Below are 18,695 nucleotides of genomic sequence, written 5' to 3'. Positions count from 1 at the left end.
GGACTTTGGAGGTACCCTTTAAAGCACCTCTAAACAAACCTGAAAGGCAGTCTAGGCCACAAGAACTGCAACTCCTGCTGCTGAACTGGGCCCAGAGCCAGTGGACCGGTGGGCACATGAGATACTTAAGCAATAGCTAGGGCAGATAAGGGAGTGCTGGCATCATACCCCTCTCCTAACCACAGGCTGCACAGTTTGAAGCTCCAAAGGAGACCCCTTCCTTCTACTTCAGGAGAGGAGAGAAAAGAAAGGGGAGGACATTGTCTTACCTCTTGGATACCAGCTTCAGCCACAGCAGGATAGGGCACTTGTCGGAGTCCTGAGATCCCCTTTCCAGGCCCTACCCCTCAGATGACATTACTAGACACACCCTGGGCCAGAAGGGAACCTGCTGCCTTGAAGGGAAGGGCCAAGTCTGGCAGGAATCATCACCTGCTAACTAAAGAGACCTTGGACCTTGAATAACAAGCAGCTATACCCAGGTTCTTCATCAAGGGCTTTAGGTGAGAATCTGAGACTTGCTGGCTTCAGGTGAGGCTTAGCAGATTCCCAACTGTGGTGAGAGAGACAGACCCCCAATACAATAGTAAGTGGAGACCTCAATACCTCACTTTGACTATCGGACAGATCTTCCAGACAGAAAATCAACAAAGAAACATCAGACTTAATCTGCACTATAAACTAAATGGACCTAGTAGATATTTGCAGGATATTTTATCCAACAGCTACAGAATACACATTATTTTTCTCAGCACATGGATCACTCTCAAGGATAGACCATAGGTTAGGTCAAAAAAAAACCTTAAAACATTCAAAAAATTGAAATAATATTAAGCATCTTCTATGACCACAATGAAATAAAACCAGAAATCAATTAACAAGAAGAATTTTGGAAACTATACAAATATATGGAAGTTAAACAATATCCTCCAGAATGACCAGTGGGTCAATGAAAAAATTAAGAAGAAAATTGAAAAATTTCTTGAAACAAATGATATGGAAACAAAACATACCAAAATTTATGGGATACAGAAAAAGCAGTACTAAGAGGGAACTTTATAGCTGTAAGTGCCTATCTCAAAAAAGAAGAAAAACTTCAAATAAAACCTAAGGAACAGAAATAAATGAAATTGAAATGAAGAAAGTGATACAAAAGATCAATGAAACAAAAAGTTGGGATCTTTCTTTAAAAAGATAAACAAAATTGACAAAACTTTAGCCCAACTAACTAAGAAAAAAAAGAGAAGATTCAAATAAATAAAATCAGAAATGAAAAAGAGATATTAAAACTGATGCTACAGAAACTCAAAGGATAATTAGTGGCTACTATGAGCAACTACATGCCAATAAATTGGAAAATCTAGAAGAAATGGACACATTTCAAGACACAAAACCTACTAAGATTGAACGTTGAAAAAATAAAAAACCTGAACAGACAAATAGCAAGTAATGAGATTTACTCCATAATAAAATGTCTCCAAGTAAAGAGAAGCCCTGGACTCAATAGCTCCACCGCTGAATTCTACCAAGCATTTAAAGAAGAACTAATACCAGTCCTACTGAAACTATTCTGAAAAATAAAGGAGGAAGGAATACTTCTGAACTCATTCTACAAGACCAGTATTACCTTGATACCAAAACCAGACAAAGACACATAAAAAAATTAAAGGCCAATATCTCTGATAAATATTGATGCAAAAATCCTCAACAAAATACTATCAAATTGAATTCCACAATACATTAAAAAGACCATTCATCATGACCAAGTGAAATTTATCTCTGGGATGCAAGAATGGTTCAACAAATGCAAATCCATCAGTGTGACACATCCTATCAACAGAAAGAAGGATAAAAACTGTATGAACACTTCCATTGATGCTGAAAAACATTTTAAAATTCAACATCCCTTTGTGATAAAAACAAACCCTCAAAAAACTGCGTGTAGAAGGAATATACTTTAACATAATAAAAGCCATATATTACAGACCCACAGCTAGTATCATACTGAATGGGGGAAAACTGAAAGCCTGTCCTCCAAGATATGGAGAATGACAAGGATGCCCACTATCACCACTGTTATTCAACATAGTACTGGAAGTCCTAGCTAGAGCAGTCAGACAAGATAAAGATATAAACAGCATCCACATTAGAAAGGAAGCAGTGAAATTATTCTTGTTCGCAGATTATATAATCTTATATTTGGAAGAATATAAAGACTCCACAAAAAAAACTATTAGAACATATAAACAAATTCAGTAAAGTTGCAGAAAAAAAATCAACTTACAAAAATCAGTAGCATTTCCATATGCCAACAGTGAACAATTTGAAAAAGAAATAAAAAGTAATTCCATTTACAATAACCACAAATAAAATTAAATACCTGAGATTAACTAAAGAAGTGAAAGATCTCTATAAGGAAAACTATTAAACAGTGATGAAAGAAATTGAAGAAGACACCAAAAAATGGAAAGATATTCCATGTTCATTGATTGGAAGGATTGATATGGTTAAAATGTCCATACTACTCAAAGCAATCTACAGATTCAATGCAGTCCCTCTCAAAATACCAGTGACATTCCTCACAGAAATAGAAAAACAATCCTAAAATCTATTTGGAACCACAAAAGACTCAGAATAGCCAAAGTTACCCTAAGCAAAGGAACAAAACTGGAGAAATCACATTACTTGACTTTAAATTATACTACAGAAGTATAGTAAGCAAAACAGCAGGGTACTGGCATTAAAACAGACACATAGATCAATGGAATAGAATAGAGAGCTAAGAAAAAAATCCATACACAGCGGTGAACTCATTTTTGACAAAGGTGCCAAGGAAAAGACAGTCTCTTCAATAAATGGTGCTGAGAAAACTGGATATCCATATGCAGAAGAATGAAATTAGACCCCTGTTTCTCACCATATACAAAAATCAAATCAAAGTGAATTAAAGTCATAAACATAAAACCTCATACTATGAAACTACTATAAGAAAACATTGGAGAAACTTTCCAGGACATTGGTCTGGGCAAAGATTTCCCGAGTAATACCCCACAAACACATGCAACCAAAACAAAAATGGACAAATAGGATTACATCAAGTTAAAAAACTTCTGCACAGCAAAGTAAACAATTGCCAAGGTGAAGCAACAACCCACAGAATGGGAGAAAATATTTGCAAGCTACCCATCTGACAAAGGAGTAATAATCAGAATACATAAGGAGTTCAAACAACTCTATAGGAAAAAAAAAACTAATAATCCAATTTAAAAATGGGCAAAATATTTGAATAGACATTTCTTTAAAAAAGACATACAAACAGCAAACAGGCATATGAAAAGCTGCTCAACATCATTATCATCAGAGAAATGCAAATAAAAACTACCATGAGATATTTTCTCACCCCAGTTACAATGGCTTATATCCAAAAGACAGGCAAAAACAAATGCTAGCGAGGATGTGGAGAAAAGGGAACCCTTCTACACTGTTGGTGGGAATGTAAATTAGTGCAACCACTATAGAAAATAGTTTGGTGGTTCCTCAAAAAACTAAAAATAGAGGTACCATACAATCCAGCAATCTCATTGCTAGGTATATACCCAAAAGAAAGGAAATCGGTATATGGGATCTGCACTAGCATGTTTATTGCAGCACTGTTCACAATAGCCAAGATTTGGAAGCAACCTAAGTGTGCGTCAACAGATAAAAGGATAAAGGAAATGTGGTAAATACACACAATGGAGTACTATTCAGCCATGAAAAAGCATTTGATCCTGTCATTTGCACCAACATGGGTGGAACTGCAGATTATTACATTAATTGAAACAAGCCAGGCACAGAAAGACAAGCATTGCATGTTCTCACTTATTTGTGGGATCTAAAAACTGAAACAATTGAACTCATGGGGATACAGAGTAGGACGGTTACCAGAGGCTGAGAATGGTAGTGAGGGAGTGGAGGTGAGGTGAGAATGGATAAAATATAGAAAGAATGAATAAGACCTACTATTTGATAGCACAACAGGGTGATTATAATCAATGACAATTTAATTGTACATTTAAAAATCACTAAAAGCGTGTAATTGTGAGATGGTTTGGCTGTGTGTCCCCACCCATATCTCATGTCGAACTGTAATTTCCACGTGTTGGAGGAGGGTCCTGGTGGGAGGTGCTTGGATCATGGAGGGGTGGTTTCTAATAGTTAGGCACCATCCCTCTTGTGCTGTCTCATGATAGAGTTCTCATGAGATTTGGTTGTTTGAAAGTATGTAGCACCTCCCCCCTTCACTCTCTCTCTCTCCTGCTCTGTCATGGTAAGACATGCCTGCTTCCCCTTCATCATCTGCCATGACTGTAGGTTTCCTGAGGTCTTCCAGCTATGCTCCCTGTACAGCCTGCAGATCTCTGAGTCAACCAAACCTCTTTTCTTTATAAATTACCCAGTCTCAGATAATTATTTATAGCAGTGTGAGAATAGACTAATACAGAAAATTGGTACCAGAGAAATGGGGCATTGCTATAAAGATAACTGGAAAAGTGAGAGTGACTTTGGAACTGGGTAATAGGCAGAGGTTGGAACAATTTGGAGGAATCAGAAGAAGGCAGGAAGATGAGAGAAAGTTTGGAACTTCCTGGAGACTTGTTGAATGGCTTCGACCAAAATGCTGATAGTGATATGGACAGAGATGGCCAGGAAGATGAGTTCTTAGATGGAGATGAGAAACTTGTTGGGAACTGGCATAAAGGTCACTCTTGCTATACTTTAGCAAAGAGACTGGTGGCATTATGCCCCTGCTCCAGAGATCTGTGGAACTTTGAACTTGAGAGAAATAATTTAGGGCATCTGGTAGAAGAAATGTCAAAGCAGCTGCATTCAAGAGGTTACCTGGCTGTTTCTAAAAGTGTATTCTCATATGCATGAAGAAAGAGATTATCTGAAACTTGAACTTATATTTAAAAGAGAAGGAGAGTATGAAAGCTTGGAAAATCTGCAGTTCGACCATGCGGTGGAAAAGAAAAACCCATTTTCTAGGGAAGATTTCAAGGCTGCAGAAATTTGCATAAGTAAAGGAGAGCCAAATGTTAATAGCCAAGTGTATTTATCCTTTCTCATGCTGCTATAAGGACATATCTGAGACTGGGTGATTTATAGAGAAAAGAGGTTTAATTGATCCACAGTTCTGCAGGGCTGGGGAGGCTTCAAGAAACTTACAATCATGGCAGAAGGGGAAGCAAACACATCCCTCTTCACATAGTAGCAGCAAGGAGAAGTGTAGCATGAAGGGTGAGGGTGGGGAGCCCCTTATAAAACCATTAGATCTTGTGGGAACTCACTCAGTCACTATCACAAGAACAGCACGGAGGTAACTGCCTCCATGATTCAATTACCTCCCACTGGGTCCTTCCTATGACACATGGGGATTATGGGAACTACAGTTGATGATGAGATTTGGGTAGGGACACAGCCAAACCGTATCACCAAGACAATGCGGACAATGCCTTCAGGGCATTTCAGAGACATTTGTGGCAGTCCCTCCCATCACAGGCCTGGAGACCTAGGAGGGAAAAATGGTTTTGTGGGCCAGGACTAGGGCCTCGCTGATCTGCGCAGCCTCAGAACATGATGTCCTGCATCCCAGTGACTCCAGCTTCAGCTGTGGCTAAAAGGAGCCAAGGTACATCTCAGGCCATTGCTTCAGAGGATGGAAGCCCCAAACCTTTGTGAGTTTTAATCAGTGAGGCCCTGTGGGTGTGCAGAAGGCAAGAGTTGAGGTTTGGGAGCCTCTGTCTAGATTTCAGAGGATGTAAGGAAACACCTGGATGTCTAGGCAGAAGTCTGCTGCAGAGGCAGAGCCCTGATGGAGAACCTCTACTAAGGCAGTGCAGAGGGGAAATATGGGGTTGGAGCCCCCACACAGAGTTCCCACTGGGGCACTGCTCAGTGGAGCTCTGAGAAGAGGGCCACCATCCTCCAGACCCCAGAATGGTAGATCCACTGACAGCTTACATCATGCACCTGGAAAAGCCATAGGCACTCAATGCCAGCTTGGTGAAAACAGCCACAGGGGCTGTACCCTGTAGGTCCACAAGGGTGGAGCTGCTCAAGGCCTTGGGAGCCCAGCTCTTGCATCAACATGACCTGGGTGTGAGACATGGAGTCAAAGGAGAATATTTTGGAGCTTTGAGATTTAATGACTGCCTTGCTGGATTTAGGACTTGCATAGGTCCAGTAGCCCCTTTGTTTTGGCCAATTTCTCCCATTTGGAATGAGAGCATTTACCCAATGCCTGTATACCCCATTATATCTTGGAAGTAACTAATTTGTTTTTTGTTTTATAGGCTCATAGGTGGAAGGAACTTGCCTTGTCTCAGATGAGACGTTGGCCTTTTGGTTAAAGCTGGAACGAGTTCAGACTTTGTGAGACTGCTGAGAAGGGATTATTGCATTTTGAAATGTGAGAAGGACATGAGATTTGGGAGAGGCAAGGGACAGGATGATATGGTTTGGCTGTATGTCCCTACCCAAATCACATGTCTTATTTTAATACCCACGATTGACAATCCCCATAATTGAAAAGTGTTAGTGAGGATGTAGACAAAGGGGAACTCTTGTACCCTGTTGATGGAAATGTAAATTATCATAAATTATTGGAGGAGGGGCTTGGTGGGAGGTGATTGGATCATGAAGGTGTTTCTAATGGTTTGGGCACCATTCCCCTAGTGCTGTCTCGTGATAGAGTTCTCATGACATCTGGTTGTTTGAAAGTGTGTAGCACTTCCCCCTTCTCTCTCTCTCTCTCTCCTGCCCTCCTGCTCTGCCATAGTAAGACATGCTTGCTTCCCCTTCACTTCCCACCATGATTGTAAGTTTCCTGAGGCCTCCAAGCCATGCTTCCTGTGCAGCCTGCAGAACTGTGAGTCAATTAAACTTCTTTTCTTCATAAACTACCCAGTCTCAGGTAGTTCTTTATAGCAATGTGACAATGGACTAACACAAATTGGATTGCTTGTAACAGAAAGGATAAATGCTTGAGGAAATGGATACCTCATTATCTATGATGTGATTATTACACATTGCATACTTGTATCAAAACATGTACCCCATGATATGGGTTGGCTCTGTGTCCCCACCCAAATCTCACCTTGAATTGTAATCCCCATAATCCCCACGTGTAAAGGGAAGGACCAAGTGGAGGTAATTGAATCATGGGGGCAGTTTCTCTCTGTTCTCATGATAATGAGTTAGTCTCATGAAATTTGATGGTTTTATAAGCGTCTGGTATTTCCCGTGCTTGCACTCATTCTCTCTCCTGCCACCCTGTGAAGAGGTACCTTTCACCATGACTGTACTCTTTATAAATTACCCAGTCTCAGGTATTTCTTCATAGCAGCATGAGAACGGACTAATACACCCAATAAATATATACACCTACTATGTATTCACAAAAATTAAACATGAAAAATAAAGAAATTGAAGAGGACACAAAAAATGTAAAGAAATGCAGTACTCATTGACTAGAAGACTTAATATTGCTAAAATGTCCATATACCCCCAAAATCTACAGATTTAATACAATTCTAATTAAAATTACAATGACATTTTTCAAAGAAATAGAAAAAACAATCCTAAAATTGTTATAGAATCACAAAAAATCCTGAATTAGCCAAAGCAATTTTGAGCAACAATGAACAAAGCTGAGGGGCATCACACTACTTGACTTTGAAATATACTACAAAGCTATAGTAACCAACACAGATCGGTATTGACATAAAAACAGACACATAGATTAAAGGAACAGAACGCAGAGCCCAGAAATTAATCCATGCATTTAAGGTCAATTGATTTTTGACAAAGATGCCATGAACATACACAGGAGAAAGGACAGTCTCTTCAACACACGGTGTTGAGAAAACTGGATATCAATAGGCAAAGAATAAAATTAGACCCTTATTGCACTAGACTGTTCTTGCATTGCTATAAAGAAATATCTGAGACTGAGAATTTCTGGGTAATTTATAAAGAAAAGAGGTTTAATTGGCTATGGTCCTGCAGGCTGTAAAGTAAACATGGTGCTGGCATCTTATCAGCTTCTGGTGAGGCCTGAGGAAGCTTACAATCATGGAGGAAGGCAAAGGGGGAGCCAGTGTACCAGATGATGAGCGTGGGCATGAGAAAGTGAGGGGGAAAGTGCCACATCCTTTTGAACAACAGATCTCATGTGAACTCAGATAACTTATTCTCTACTAAGGGGACACTCTCAGCCATTCATGATGGATCTGCCCCCATGATCCAATACTTCCCACCACGTCCCACCTCCAACACTGGAGGTCACATTCCAACATGAGATTGGGAGGGGACACACATCCAAACCATATTAAAAATTTTTAAGATATCACTTATTTCCCACCATACAGAAAAATCAACTCAAAATGAATTAAAGGCTTAAATGTAAAACCTGAAACATTAAAAATCCTGGAAGAAAACATGGAAGAAAGAATCCATGACACTGATCTTAGCAAATTTTTTTTGGATATTAACACAAAACCACAGGTGACAAAAGCAATGCTAGACAAATAGAATACATCAAACAAAAAAAATCTTCTGCACAACCAAGAAAGCAATCCACAGAGTGAAGAGAAATGGGGACTAAATATCTGCAAATCTATATCTGATAAGGGTTTAATACCCAAAATACATAAGGCACTCAACTCAATAGCAAGAAAACAAGTAACTGGATTAAAAAATGGACAAAGGACCTGAATATCTATTTCTCAATCTATTTCTCAAATTCCCAGTCTCAGATATTTCTTTATAGCAATGCAAGAACAGTCTAGTGCAATAAGGGTCTAATTTTATTCTTTGCCTATGGATATCCAGTTTTCTCAACACCGTGTGTTGAAGAGACTGTCCTTTCTCCTGTGTATGTTTGTGGCATCTTTGTCAAAAATCAATTGACCTTAAATGCGTGGATTAATTTCTGGGCTCTGCATTCTGTTCCGTTAATCTATGTGTCTGTTTTTAATGCCAATACCGATCTGTGTTGGTTACTATAGCTTTGTAGTATATTTCAATGTCAAGTATATTTCTCAAAAGAGGATGTATGAATGGCTGACAGGTATGTGAAAAGGTGCTCAACATCAGTAATCATCAAAGAAATGCAAATTAAAACCACAATGAAATATCACTGGCTGGGCATGGTGGCTCACGCCTGTAATCCCAGCACTTTGGGAGGCCGAGGCAGGTGAATCACGAGGTTAGGAGTTTGAGACCAGCCTGGCCATCATAGTGAAACACCGTCTTTACTAAAAATACAAAAATTAGCCTGGCATGGTGGTGCGTGCCTGTAGTCCCAGCTACTCAGGAGGCTGAGGCAGGAGAATCCCTTGAACCCCAGAGGTGGAGGTTGTGGTGAGCCAAGATTGCGCCACTGCACTCCAGCCTGGGCAACAGAGTGAGACTCTGTCTCAAAAAAAAAAAAAAAAAAAAAAGAAGTATCACCTGACACTGGTTAGAATGGCCTCTATAAAAAAGGAGGAAGATGACAGTGTTGTGAGAATGCAGACAAAGGGGATTCTAGTACCCTGTTGATGGGAATGTAAATTATCACAGTCATTACGGAAAACAGAATGGAAGTTTCTAAAAATTAAAAATAAAATTACCATATGACCCACCCATGTCATGGTGAGTCTATATAGATAAAGCAAATGAAATCAGTATGCTGAAGAGATACCTGCACTCCCATGTTGATTGCAGCATTATTCACAATAATGGAATCAACCTAAGTGTCCATCAACAGATGAGTAAAGAAAATGTGGAATATAGACACACAAAGGCTTTAATTCAGCCTTAAAAAAATAAGGAAATCTATTATTTGTGACAACATGGATGAACCTGGAAAATGGTTATGTGAAATAAGCCAGGCATGGCCAGGCGCGGTGGCTCACGCCTGTAATCCCAGCACTTTGGGAGGCTAAGGCGGGTGGATCACGAGGTCAGGAGATTGAGACCATCCTGGCTAACGTGGTGAAATCCCATCTCTACTAAAAATACAAAAAAATTAGCAGGGCGTGGTGGCGGGTGCCTATAGTCCCAGCTACTGGGGAGGCTGAGGCAGGAGAATGGCATAAACCCGGGAGGCGGAGCTTGCAGTGAGCCGAGATCGCGCCACTGCACTCTAGCCTGTGTGACAGAGTAAGACTCTGTCTCAAAAAAAAAATAAAAAATAAAAAATAAGTCAGGCACAAAAAAACAAACACCAACACATAATCTCACTTATACTGTGGAATCTAAAAAAATAGAACCCACAGAAACAGAGAGTGGAATGGTGGCTACCAGCAGTTGACGGCAGGGAGACAGAGGTACCTGGAGGGCCGCGGTGGGGAGATGTCGGTCAGCAGGTGAAAGGATACAAAGTTTCAGTTAGCCGGGGGAAAAAGGCCGAGAGATTGATGATGTGATACGGAACCATGGTTAATAACCATGGACTTGAAAATCTCTAAGAGAGTAGACTTGATGTATTCTAAACACAAAAAAATAAGTGTCTGAGCTAATAAACATATTATTTAGCTTGATTGTGGCCAAAATTATATTTCATATTTTATATACATATTTCAAAACATCATGTTGTACAGGATAGATACATGTAATTTTAATTGTCAACTAAAAGTTAATGAAATAAAATTTTTAAAAAGTAAAAAAATACATGTGGTTTAATACAATTCATGCCAACTCATTCCCTCGTTTTTTGCTATGAACCTTGCAAGGAGATGAATAATCCAAGGCTCTTGGATAAGATAAGGGCCCCATCCATCTTGCTCCTCTCAGCCCTGGAGGAGGAGGGAGAGTCCTTTTCCCCTGTCTACGCTCATGCACCCCCAATGAGTCCCTGCCTCCAGCCCTGACCTCTGCCCTCGGTTTCTCAGGCAGATCCAGGGCCAGTTCTCCCATGACGTGATCCCTCTCCAAGGCAAGGCACCAGGCAAGATAAAAGGATTGCCGCTGAACAGGGTGGAGGGAGCATTGGAATGGCACTCAGGGCAAAGGCAGAGGTGTGCATGGCAGTGCCCTGGCTATCCCTGCAAAGGGCGCAGGCACTGGGCACCAGAGCCACCCGGGTCCCCAGGACAGTGCTGCCCTTTGAAGCCATGCCCCGGCGTCCAGGCAACAGGTGGCTGAGGCTGCTGCAGATCTGGAGGGAGCAGGGTTATGAGCACCTGCACCTGGAAGTACACCAGACCTTCCAGGAGCTGGGGCCCATTTTCAGGTAAAGCCCTCCCTGGCCCTCGCTGGGAACACCCAGAACCCTGCCCCTGCTGCCCAGGACTCTGCTGGGCACTCATCACTCCCAGCAGGTCCCGGCACTCTGCATCCTTTGGAGGATGGGGAAGGAGTGCAGCACGTGCTGGTCTGTGGCGCTGCCAGGGCAGGGGATGGTGCAGAGCAAACCCCAGCTCACTGCAGAGAGGGCAGGACTCAGAGGCACTAAAGTTGAGAGGTTCCGGGGAGCCAGCAGGAGGGCTTTAGCTGTGAAGCCACTAATCCAGGAGCAGGGAGGGTGGACAGGAGACACTTTGGATTGGGACTGCAGGGTGGGGCCAGGGGGGACATGGCCCCTTCCAGCAGGGCCTTGTGCTTGGCCCCACAGGTATGACTTGGGAGGAGCAGGCATGGTGTGTGTGATGCTGCCGGAGGACGTGGAGAAGCTGCAGCAGGTGGACAGCCTGCATCCCCACAGGATGAGCCTGGAGCCCTGGGTGGCCTACAGACAACATCGTGGGCACAAATGTGGCGTGTTCTTGCTGTGAGCGGCGAGCTGGGAGCTGGGAGCTGGGAGCAGGGTGGGCAGCCTGGGTGTAGGTGGGAGGCGAGAGAGGCAGGACCCGAAAGCACATATGCCCTGGGCCTGTGTGATGGGCAGTGAGGGTGAGCACCGGGCCCAGAGGATGGCCATCCCGTGGGGTCGCGTCTGCCCTGTGGGTTGGAGAAGGAGGGCGGTGGTGGAGAAATGGTCACGGGCAACTCTGCAGAGGAGAAGACGCAGAGCAATGAGCCCTTCTGTGTAGTGAGAACCCGCTCTGCACCCACCTCGGCGGCTGCTTTCTCTTGCGGTCTGGGGACTCTCCTTCCCACAGGTCAGAAAACTGAGGCCCTCAGAAGGGGACTCCCACTGGCCCGGGTCACAGGCTGTGAGTGCTGAGCCTGGTGTTTGCCGGGGCCGCAGCCTCCCTCAGGGCGCTCAGGGTCCCTGCAGTCCTGGCAAAGCTTCCTGATGGGGACAGTCTGGGGAAGGAGGCAGGTGGGGATGCAGGTGGCTGGCGGCTCGGTTGTTCTCAGAAGCAAGGCATGAGGTGGGGCAGTTGATGGCACTGGGGAGGATGTTTCCTGGCCTGTGGAGAGGGTGGCGCCTGGTCAGGTGGGCAGGGAGAGGCTGATGCTTGGAGTCGGTCACCTGCAGGGATGTTGCCATTAAGACGGGGGAAGGACTGGATGAGGATGTCACAGTGGCGACAGCCCCCACTCCGTGGCAGGAGGAGAACGCTTTTGGGAATAGCAGGGTTTAGGTAAAAGGGCACCCAAGGGTGGGGGCCTTCACTGAGGCTGGCCTACAGATGACATCCGGGAGGGAGTCAGGACCCAGGAAGGCAGGTCCAGGAGGCTGGGTGCACATAACGGAAGGAAGGGAAGTGCTCCTGTGTGTGTGTGTGTCTTGCATCTGTGCACATGCTGTGTGTTTCTCTGTACCTGCATTTGCACATGTGTGTGCATGTGTGTGTGCACATGTGTCTGTGTGTATGCATGTACGTGTAGTGTGTGTGCACGAGTGTCTCTGTGTGTGCATGTGCAGGTGCCAGCATGGGTGTAATGTCTGTGCACCCGTGTACATGTGTCTGTTTACGCGTGTGTTGAGGTGTTGCACGGGCACACATGTGCATGTGAGTCTTCTGACTCTCATCACTGTCAACAGCTGACAGCAGCCAGCTGGACATAAATAAAGGAGTTTTGCAGGAATGTGGCTGACAGGGGAAATTCCTCCTCACCATTCTCTGGGGGCATCCATGGAGCCCCCATGCACTCTGGCTGTGGGTGAGGATGGCATGAGGCACACAGCTCGGTTCCTGCAGAAGATGCAGACACTTCACAGGGGCTGCTGCCCCAGAGGCACTGTGCCCAGGGCAGGGAAGGGTGGGGAAGAGAGGGCAGCCAGGGGCTCTCCCCTCAGGACACTGTGTGGGTGAGGTGGGCAAGCTTGACAACAGGGGTCAGTTCCTTTCTTGCAGAAAATCCCTCCCCCCCACTACAGGGAGGGCCCGCATGGGTGAGGTGGTGCCAGACTTGGGTCGCCAGGTCCTGGGAATGACCTCAGTTACCCTGTCAGCACCGGCCGGCAGCAGCTACCGTCTCATCCCTGCTTAGACCTGAGTGGCCTTTGCCCAGCACCTGGAGGCCGCTCTGAGAAAAGGCTTCAGCTCGAACACAAACAGGCAGCTTCCACCAGGGCTCCCAGTCAGCTCCCTGCAGGCCAATTCCTCTTGGAGACAAGGAGGATGGGATACAGGTCAGGGCCTGTGTCTTGCTGGGGCGGCCTCACAAGCTCTGCCCTGGCCTCTGTAGGAATGGGCCTGAATGGCGCTTCAACCGATTGCGGCTGAACCCAGAAGTGCTGTCGCCCAAGGCCGTGCAGAGGTTCCTCCCGATGGTGGATGCGGTGGCCAGGGACTTCTCCCAGGCCTTGAAGAAGAAGGTGCTGCAGAACGCCCGGGGGAGCCTGACCCTGGATGTCCAGCCCAGCATCTTCCACTACACCATAGAAGGTGTGGGCCATGTGGGAAGGTCCAGCCTCAGATACCCTGGAGTGGCCAGGGATGGGGATGGGGGACTGGAGGGAGTGGGGGGAGGCAGCCAGGAGGCCCGGGGCTGCCTTGTGCTCAGCAGTGCATCCTCCCCGCAGCCAGCAACTTAGCTCTTTTTGGAGAGCGGCTGGGCCTGGTTGGCCACAGCCCCAGCTCTGCCAGCCTGAACTTCCTCCATGCCCTGGAGGTCATGTTCAAATCCACCGTCCAGCTCATGTTCATGCCCAGGAGCCTGTCTCGCTGGACCAGCCCCAAGGTGTGGAAGGAGCACTTTGAGGCCTGGGACTGCATCTTCCAGTACGGTGAGGCCAGGGACCTGGGCAGTGCTATGGGGAAGGGACACCATGGGGGCCCAATTTCTCCCTCTCCACCATCCAGTGGGGAATGGAGGCCACAGGGAGGGGTCGGGGATTCCTCGCCGTCCTGCCAGGGAGATTGGTGTGAGGCTGGGGCTGGGCTGGGCTGATCTGGAGAATCTGGGATGAGAGCAGGGCGACTTGGGTGTCGGGGCAGGCTGGGCAGGAGGAGGACACTGAAGGACACTTCCCAGCACCAAAGTCTGAGGGCTGCCTCCTGCTCCCCGGATAGGCGATAACTGTATCCAGAAAATCTATCAGGAACTGGCCTTCAGCCGCCCTCAACAGTACACCAGCATCGTGGCGGAGCTCCTGTTGAATGCGGAACTGTCGCCAGATGCCATCAAGGCCAACTCTATGGAACTCACTGCAGGGAGCGTGGACACGGTCAGGCCGGCAACCAGCCCCACCCAGAGAGGGTGATGCCAAGTCTGCCTTCCAGGCACTGCCTGCCAATGCCACACAGCACCCACGTGTCCCATCCCCATACTACGGGCCCCACATTTCTTACTTGGGATTGTGATGTGATAAACACATTTGCAGGTTGCCTTAGTTGGAATGGGGGTTCCTTTCTCTGGAGGACTCAGGGAAAGGGGTTTGGATGGGCATTAGGATTTGAAATCTTGGGCTCTGTCATGCTCAGGGCATGGATGTCTCCACCCCTCACAGGGAGGTTGTCCTGGGAAGGGTGTCCCGGGGGCTGAGTCCTCCTGTGCAAGGTCTGACCCTGCAGCTGTGGCTCCTGCAGACGGTGTTTCCCTTGCTGATGACGCTCTTTGAGCTGGCTCGGAACCCCGATGTGCAGCAGGCCCTGCGCCAGGAGAGCCTGGCCGCCTCAGCCAGCATCAGTGAACACCCCCAGAAGGCAACCACCGAGCTGCCCTTGCTGCGGGCGGCCCTCAAGGAGACCTTGAGGTGGGTGCTGACTGAGCCCTTCCTGTGGCCCTGGCCCCCTGCTGGAGAGCAGCCCCCACTGGGTGGTGGCAGACAGAATCTGGAGCTGATAAACAGCATCACCCAGCAGCCCATTCCCCTGCACCTGCTCTTCCTCCCCTCCAAGGACAGGGAGCTTTTCTTCCCCTGGAATCCCTCTTCAACGCCCTGGGGATTAACGTGCGGCATGTCCTTCTGGACTTGGGGCTGCTCAAGTTAGGGGAGGTTTGGCCGGGCTCAGCAGATGCAAGGAAGCACTTCGTCACGACCTGGGCTTCCCATGGATCTGGGACCTCTGCGAGGTCTTGGGTAGGAAGGGTGCAGAGAGCACAGGAAGCCCCGTCCAGCTGAGGACCCTTTCTATGGATGCCCCCACCTCCAGGCTCTACCCTGTGGGTCTGTTTTTGGAGCGAGTGGTGAGCTCAGACTTGGTGCTTCAGAACTACCACATCCCAGCTGGGGTGAGTAAGCCCCACAACCCTCCAGCTGAGAACCTCCCTCCCCAGTCATTCCCTGATTCCCGCTCTGCACCCTCCGCAGACATTGGTGCGCGTGTTCCTCTACTCTCTGGGTCGCAACCCTGCCTCGTTCCCGAGGCCGGAGCGCTATAACCCCCAGCGCTGGCTAGACATCAGGGGCTCCGGCAGGAACTTCTACCACTTGCCCTTTGGCTTTGGCATGCGCCAGTGCCTCGGGCGGCGCCTGGCAGAGGCAGAGATGCTGCTGCTGCTGCACCATGTGAGCAGGCCCGGGCTGGGGAGGGGCCTGGGCGGGGTCTGGGCAGCATGGGCGGGGCTTGAGCAATGTGGGACTGGCCTCGGCAGAGTGGGAGTGGCCTGCACGTTTCCTGGATTGGGCAGAGCGGGTACTGGGAGAACCTGGGCCAGGTTGAGGCTGTGTAGGTCCTGGGCAGGAGTTGGTATGGTGAGGAGCGTACCATCTGGGTGAGGTTGCTGCTAAACAGGGTAAGGTGGGAACTGAGGAAGTCGGGTGGAGCCTGTACAGGATAGTGGGGCTTGGGAATACCTGGGCTGGATGAATTCTGGGCCTGGGCTGTAAGTGGGGCTGGTCAGGAATGACACAGGTTGGGGCCCAGGCTGCTGTTCCCCCTTCAGCATAATCTCTGCAACTTTGAGGGTCTGAGGAGGCTGCACCACGTCCATGGGCTGCGGACCAAGCCAGATGGAAACCCGGCTTCTGTCCTAGGTGCTGAAACACCTCCAGGTGGAGACACTAACCCAAGAGGATATAAAGATGGTCTACAGCTTCATATTGAGGCCCAGCACGTTCCCCCTCCTCACCTTCAGAGCCATCAGCTAATCACGTCTCTGCACCCAGGGTCCCAGCCTGGCCATCAGCCTCCCTCTCTGCCTGACCCCAGGCCACCCCTCTTCTCTCCCACATGCACAGCTTCCTGAGTCACCCCTCTGTCTAACCAGCCCCAGCACAAATGGAACTCCTGAGGGCCTCTAGGACCAGGGTTTGCCAGGCTAAGCAGCAATGCCAGGGCACAGCTGGGGAAGATCTTGCTGACAGGGCCTGGCCTTGTCCCCAGCCCCACCTCGCCCCTTCTCCAGCAAGCAGTGTCCTCTGGGCAGTTTGCCCCCATCCCTCCCAGCGCTGGCTCCAGGCTCCTCGTCTGGCTGTGCAAGGGTGCTGTGATTTTGTCCCTTGCCTTCCTGCCTAGTCTCACATGTCCTTGTCCCCCTCCCCCTGGCCAGGGCTCCTGTGCAGACTTCGTCAGAGTCAAGCGGGATCCCAGCATCTCAGAGTCCAGTCAAGTTCCCTCCTGCAGCCTGCCCCCCAGGCAGCTCGAGCATGCCCTGAGCTCTCTGAAAGTTGTCACACGGGAATAGGGTCCTGCAGGGTAGAGTAAAAAGGCCCCTGTGGTCACTTGTCCTGACACATCCCCATTTTCAAGTGATACAACTGAGTCTCAAGGGACGTGTGTTCCTCAGCTGATCGTGTCAGCCTCATGCCCCAGGCCTCGTCTTTCATGGACCAGGTCTTGTTCAAGCAACGAGTGTTGGGTCCTCTGCTTCCTGAGCTGTCCCCAGAGGAAGGTCCCGAGGATGCTGTGAGGAGATGGAAGAGTCATGTGGGGTGGGAACCTTGGGTGTGGTTCCAGAAATGTTTTTGGCAACAGGAGAGACAGGATTGGGCCAACAAGGACTCAGATGAGTTTTATTGACTCATTCCTCTGGTTGATATGGAGCCGTGCCATGTGCCACGACCTGGGGTGGGCACAGGGAGGCTGCAGTTCCAAATGTGAACCTGCCTGCGGGCCTTATCTGCTCCTAGCCCAACAGAGAGAGTTGACCCCTCCTGAACTGACCACTCCACAGTGCTCCCATGCAGGGAGAGGAAGCACCCAGGTTGAGAGTGTGCCCAACCAGACTGTCTTTATCTCCAAGGATTTTCATCAGGGCAAAGATCACCGCAGCCAGCTCCTGGTGGCTGATGAGGATCAGAGCATTTGTTCCCCCATGAAACGGGAAATCCCTATGGCATTATTCCAGTGGTGGTCAGTAGTTCCAGGACACCCTGCAGGACTCAGTCAGTACAGGGAGAGGAAGTGCCCCAGGTTGGGAGCACACCTAGCTAGAGTTCTTGGTGTTAATCTATTCAGGCTGCTCTAAGAAAATGCCATAGACTGGGTTGCTGACAAACATTAGAATTCTATTTCTCATGGTTCTGAAGGCTTAGAAGGCTAAGATCAAGGTGTCAGCAGGTTCTCTGTCTGGTGAGGACCCACCTCTTGTTTCATAGATAAAACCTTCTTGCTGTTTCCTCACATGGTGGAAAAGGGCAAGACAGCTCACAGAGACCTCTTTTATAAGGATGCCAATTTCATTCAAGAGGGCACTGCCTGCATTCCCTTCCCCCCTCAATGGCCCTGCCCTGCTATTATTGTCACCTTGGTGACCAGATTTCAGCCTATGAATTCTGGAGGCAGACACAACAATTCAGATTAAGCTATTCTGCTTCTGGTTCTCTAAAATCTACATCCTTCTCATATACAAAATACATGCATTTCTCCCTAATAGCCCCAAATATCTTAACTCATTTTAGCATCAACTTTAAAATTGTAGTCCAAAGTGTGATTTAAATGTTATCTGAGTCAAATATGGGTAAGACTCAAGGTACAATTTACCTTGTTCCAACTGTTCTTGCTGCAAACCTATGAAATCAAACATGTTATGTGCTTCCAAAATACAGTGGTTGGAGAGGCATAGGATAAACATTCCCCTTCCAGAAAGGAGAAACAGGAAAGAAGAAAGGAGTAAAAAGTTTCAAGCAACTCCAAAATTGAATGTGACAAACAGTATTAAACCTTAAGCCTCAAGAATAATCTCCTTTGACTGGATTTTCCATCTTCTGAACATAGTAGCACAGGGGTTGCTTCCCCCAGGGCTTCAGGATGCTCTGCCCCTGCAGCTTGGCTGGGTGCAGCTGCAGTGCAGCTCTCATGAGTTGGAGTTGCATTCCTGCAGGTTTCCCAGACTGGAATGACTCACCGGTAGCTCCACCTACCTGGGATCCTGGGCTGTTCTGCTCC

General features: G+C 47.4%; 1 protein-coding gene across 2 annotated transcripts; it reads left to right on the top strand.

Annotated features, from left to right (window-relative positions):
• Positions 1 to 11,009: 11,009 nt before the first annotated feature.
• Positions 11,010 to 18,485, top strand: LOC129042626 (cytochrome P450 11B1, mitochondrial). 2 transcript variants are annotated; one of them, XM_054498849.2, is made up of 9 exons: positions 11,010 to 11,260; positions 11,642 to 11,797; positions 13,609 to 13,808; positions 13,946 to 14,149; positions 14,436 to 14,590; positions 14,952 to 15,118; positions 15,519 to 15,597; positions 15,677 to 15,874; positions 16,343 to 18,485. In XM_054498849.2, exons 1-9 carry the CDS (start codon positions 11,022 to 11,024, stop codon positions 16,454 to 16,456), a joined length of 1,512 nt encoding a protein of 503 aa, XP_054354824.1. In that variant the 5' UTR covers positions 11,010 to 11,021; the 3' UTR covers positions 16,457 to 18,485. The 2 variants fall into 2 exon arrangements, with proteins under 2 accessions (XP_054354824.1, XP_054354825.1); XM_054498850.2 differs by lacking the exon at positions 15,677 to 15,874 and having other exon boundaries at positions 11,015 to 11,260.
• Positions 18,486 to 18,695: the final 210 nt, after the last annotated feature.

Source organism: Pongo pygmaeus, chromosome 7 (genome assembly GCF_028885625.2).
Source record: "Pongo pygmaeus isolate AG05252 chromosome 7, NHGRI_mPonPyg2-v2.0_pri, whole genome shotgun sequence".
Lineage (NCBI taxonomy): Eukaryota > Metazoa > Chordata > Mammalia > Primates > Hominidae > Pongo > Pongo pygmaeus.
The sequence above is the reverse complement of the archived record's forward strand: the minus strand, read 5'-3'. Positions and strand labels throughout refer to the sequence as shown.

Coding starts and splice junctions, on each gene's coding strand:
- LOC129042626 (XM_054498849.2), top strand. CDS start 11,022: ATGGCACTCAGGGCAAAGGCAGAGGTGTGCATGGCAGTGCCCTGGCTA. Junction 13,809..13,945: donor CTTCCACTACACCATAGAAG/GTGTGGGCCATG, acceptor TCCTCCCCGCAG/CCAGCAACTTAGCTCTTTTT. Junction 15,875..16,342: donor TGCTGCTGCTGCTGCACCAT/GTGAGCAGGCCC, acceptor CTTCTGTCCTAG/GTGCTGAAACACCTCCAGGT.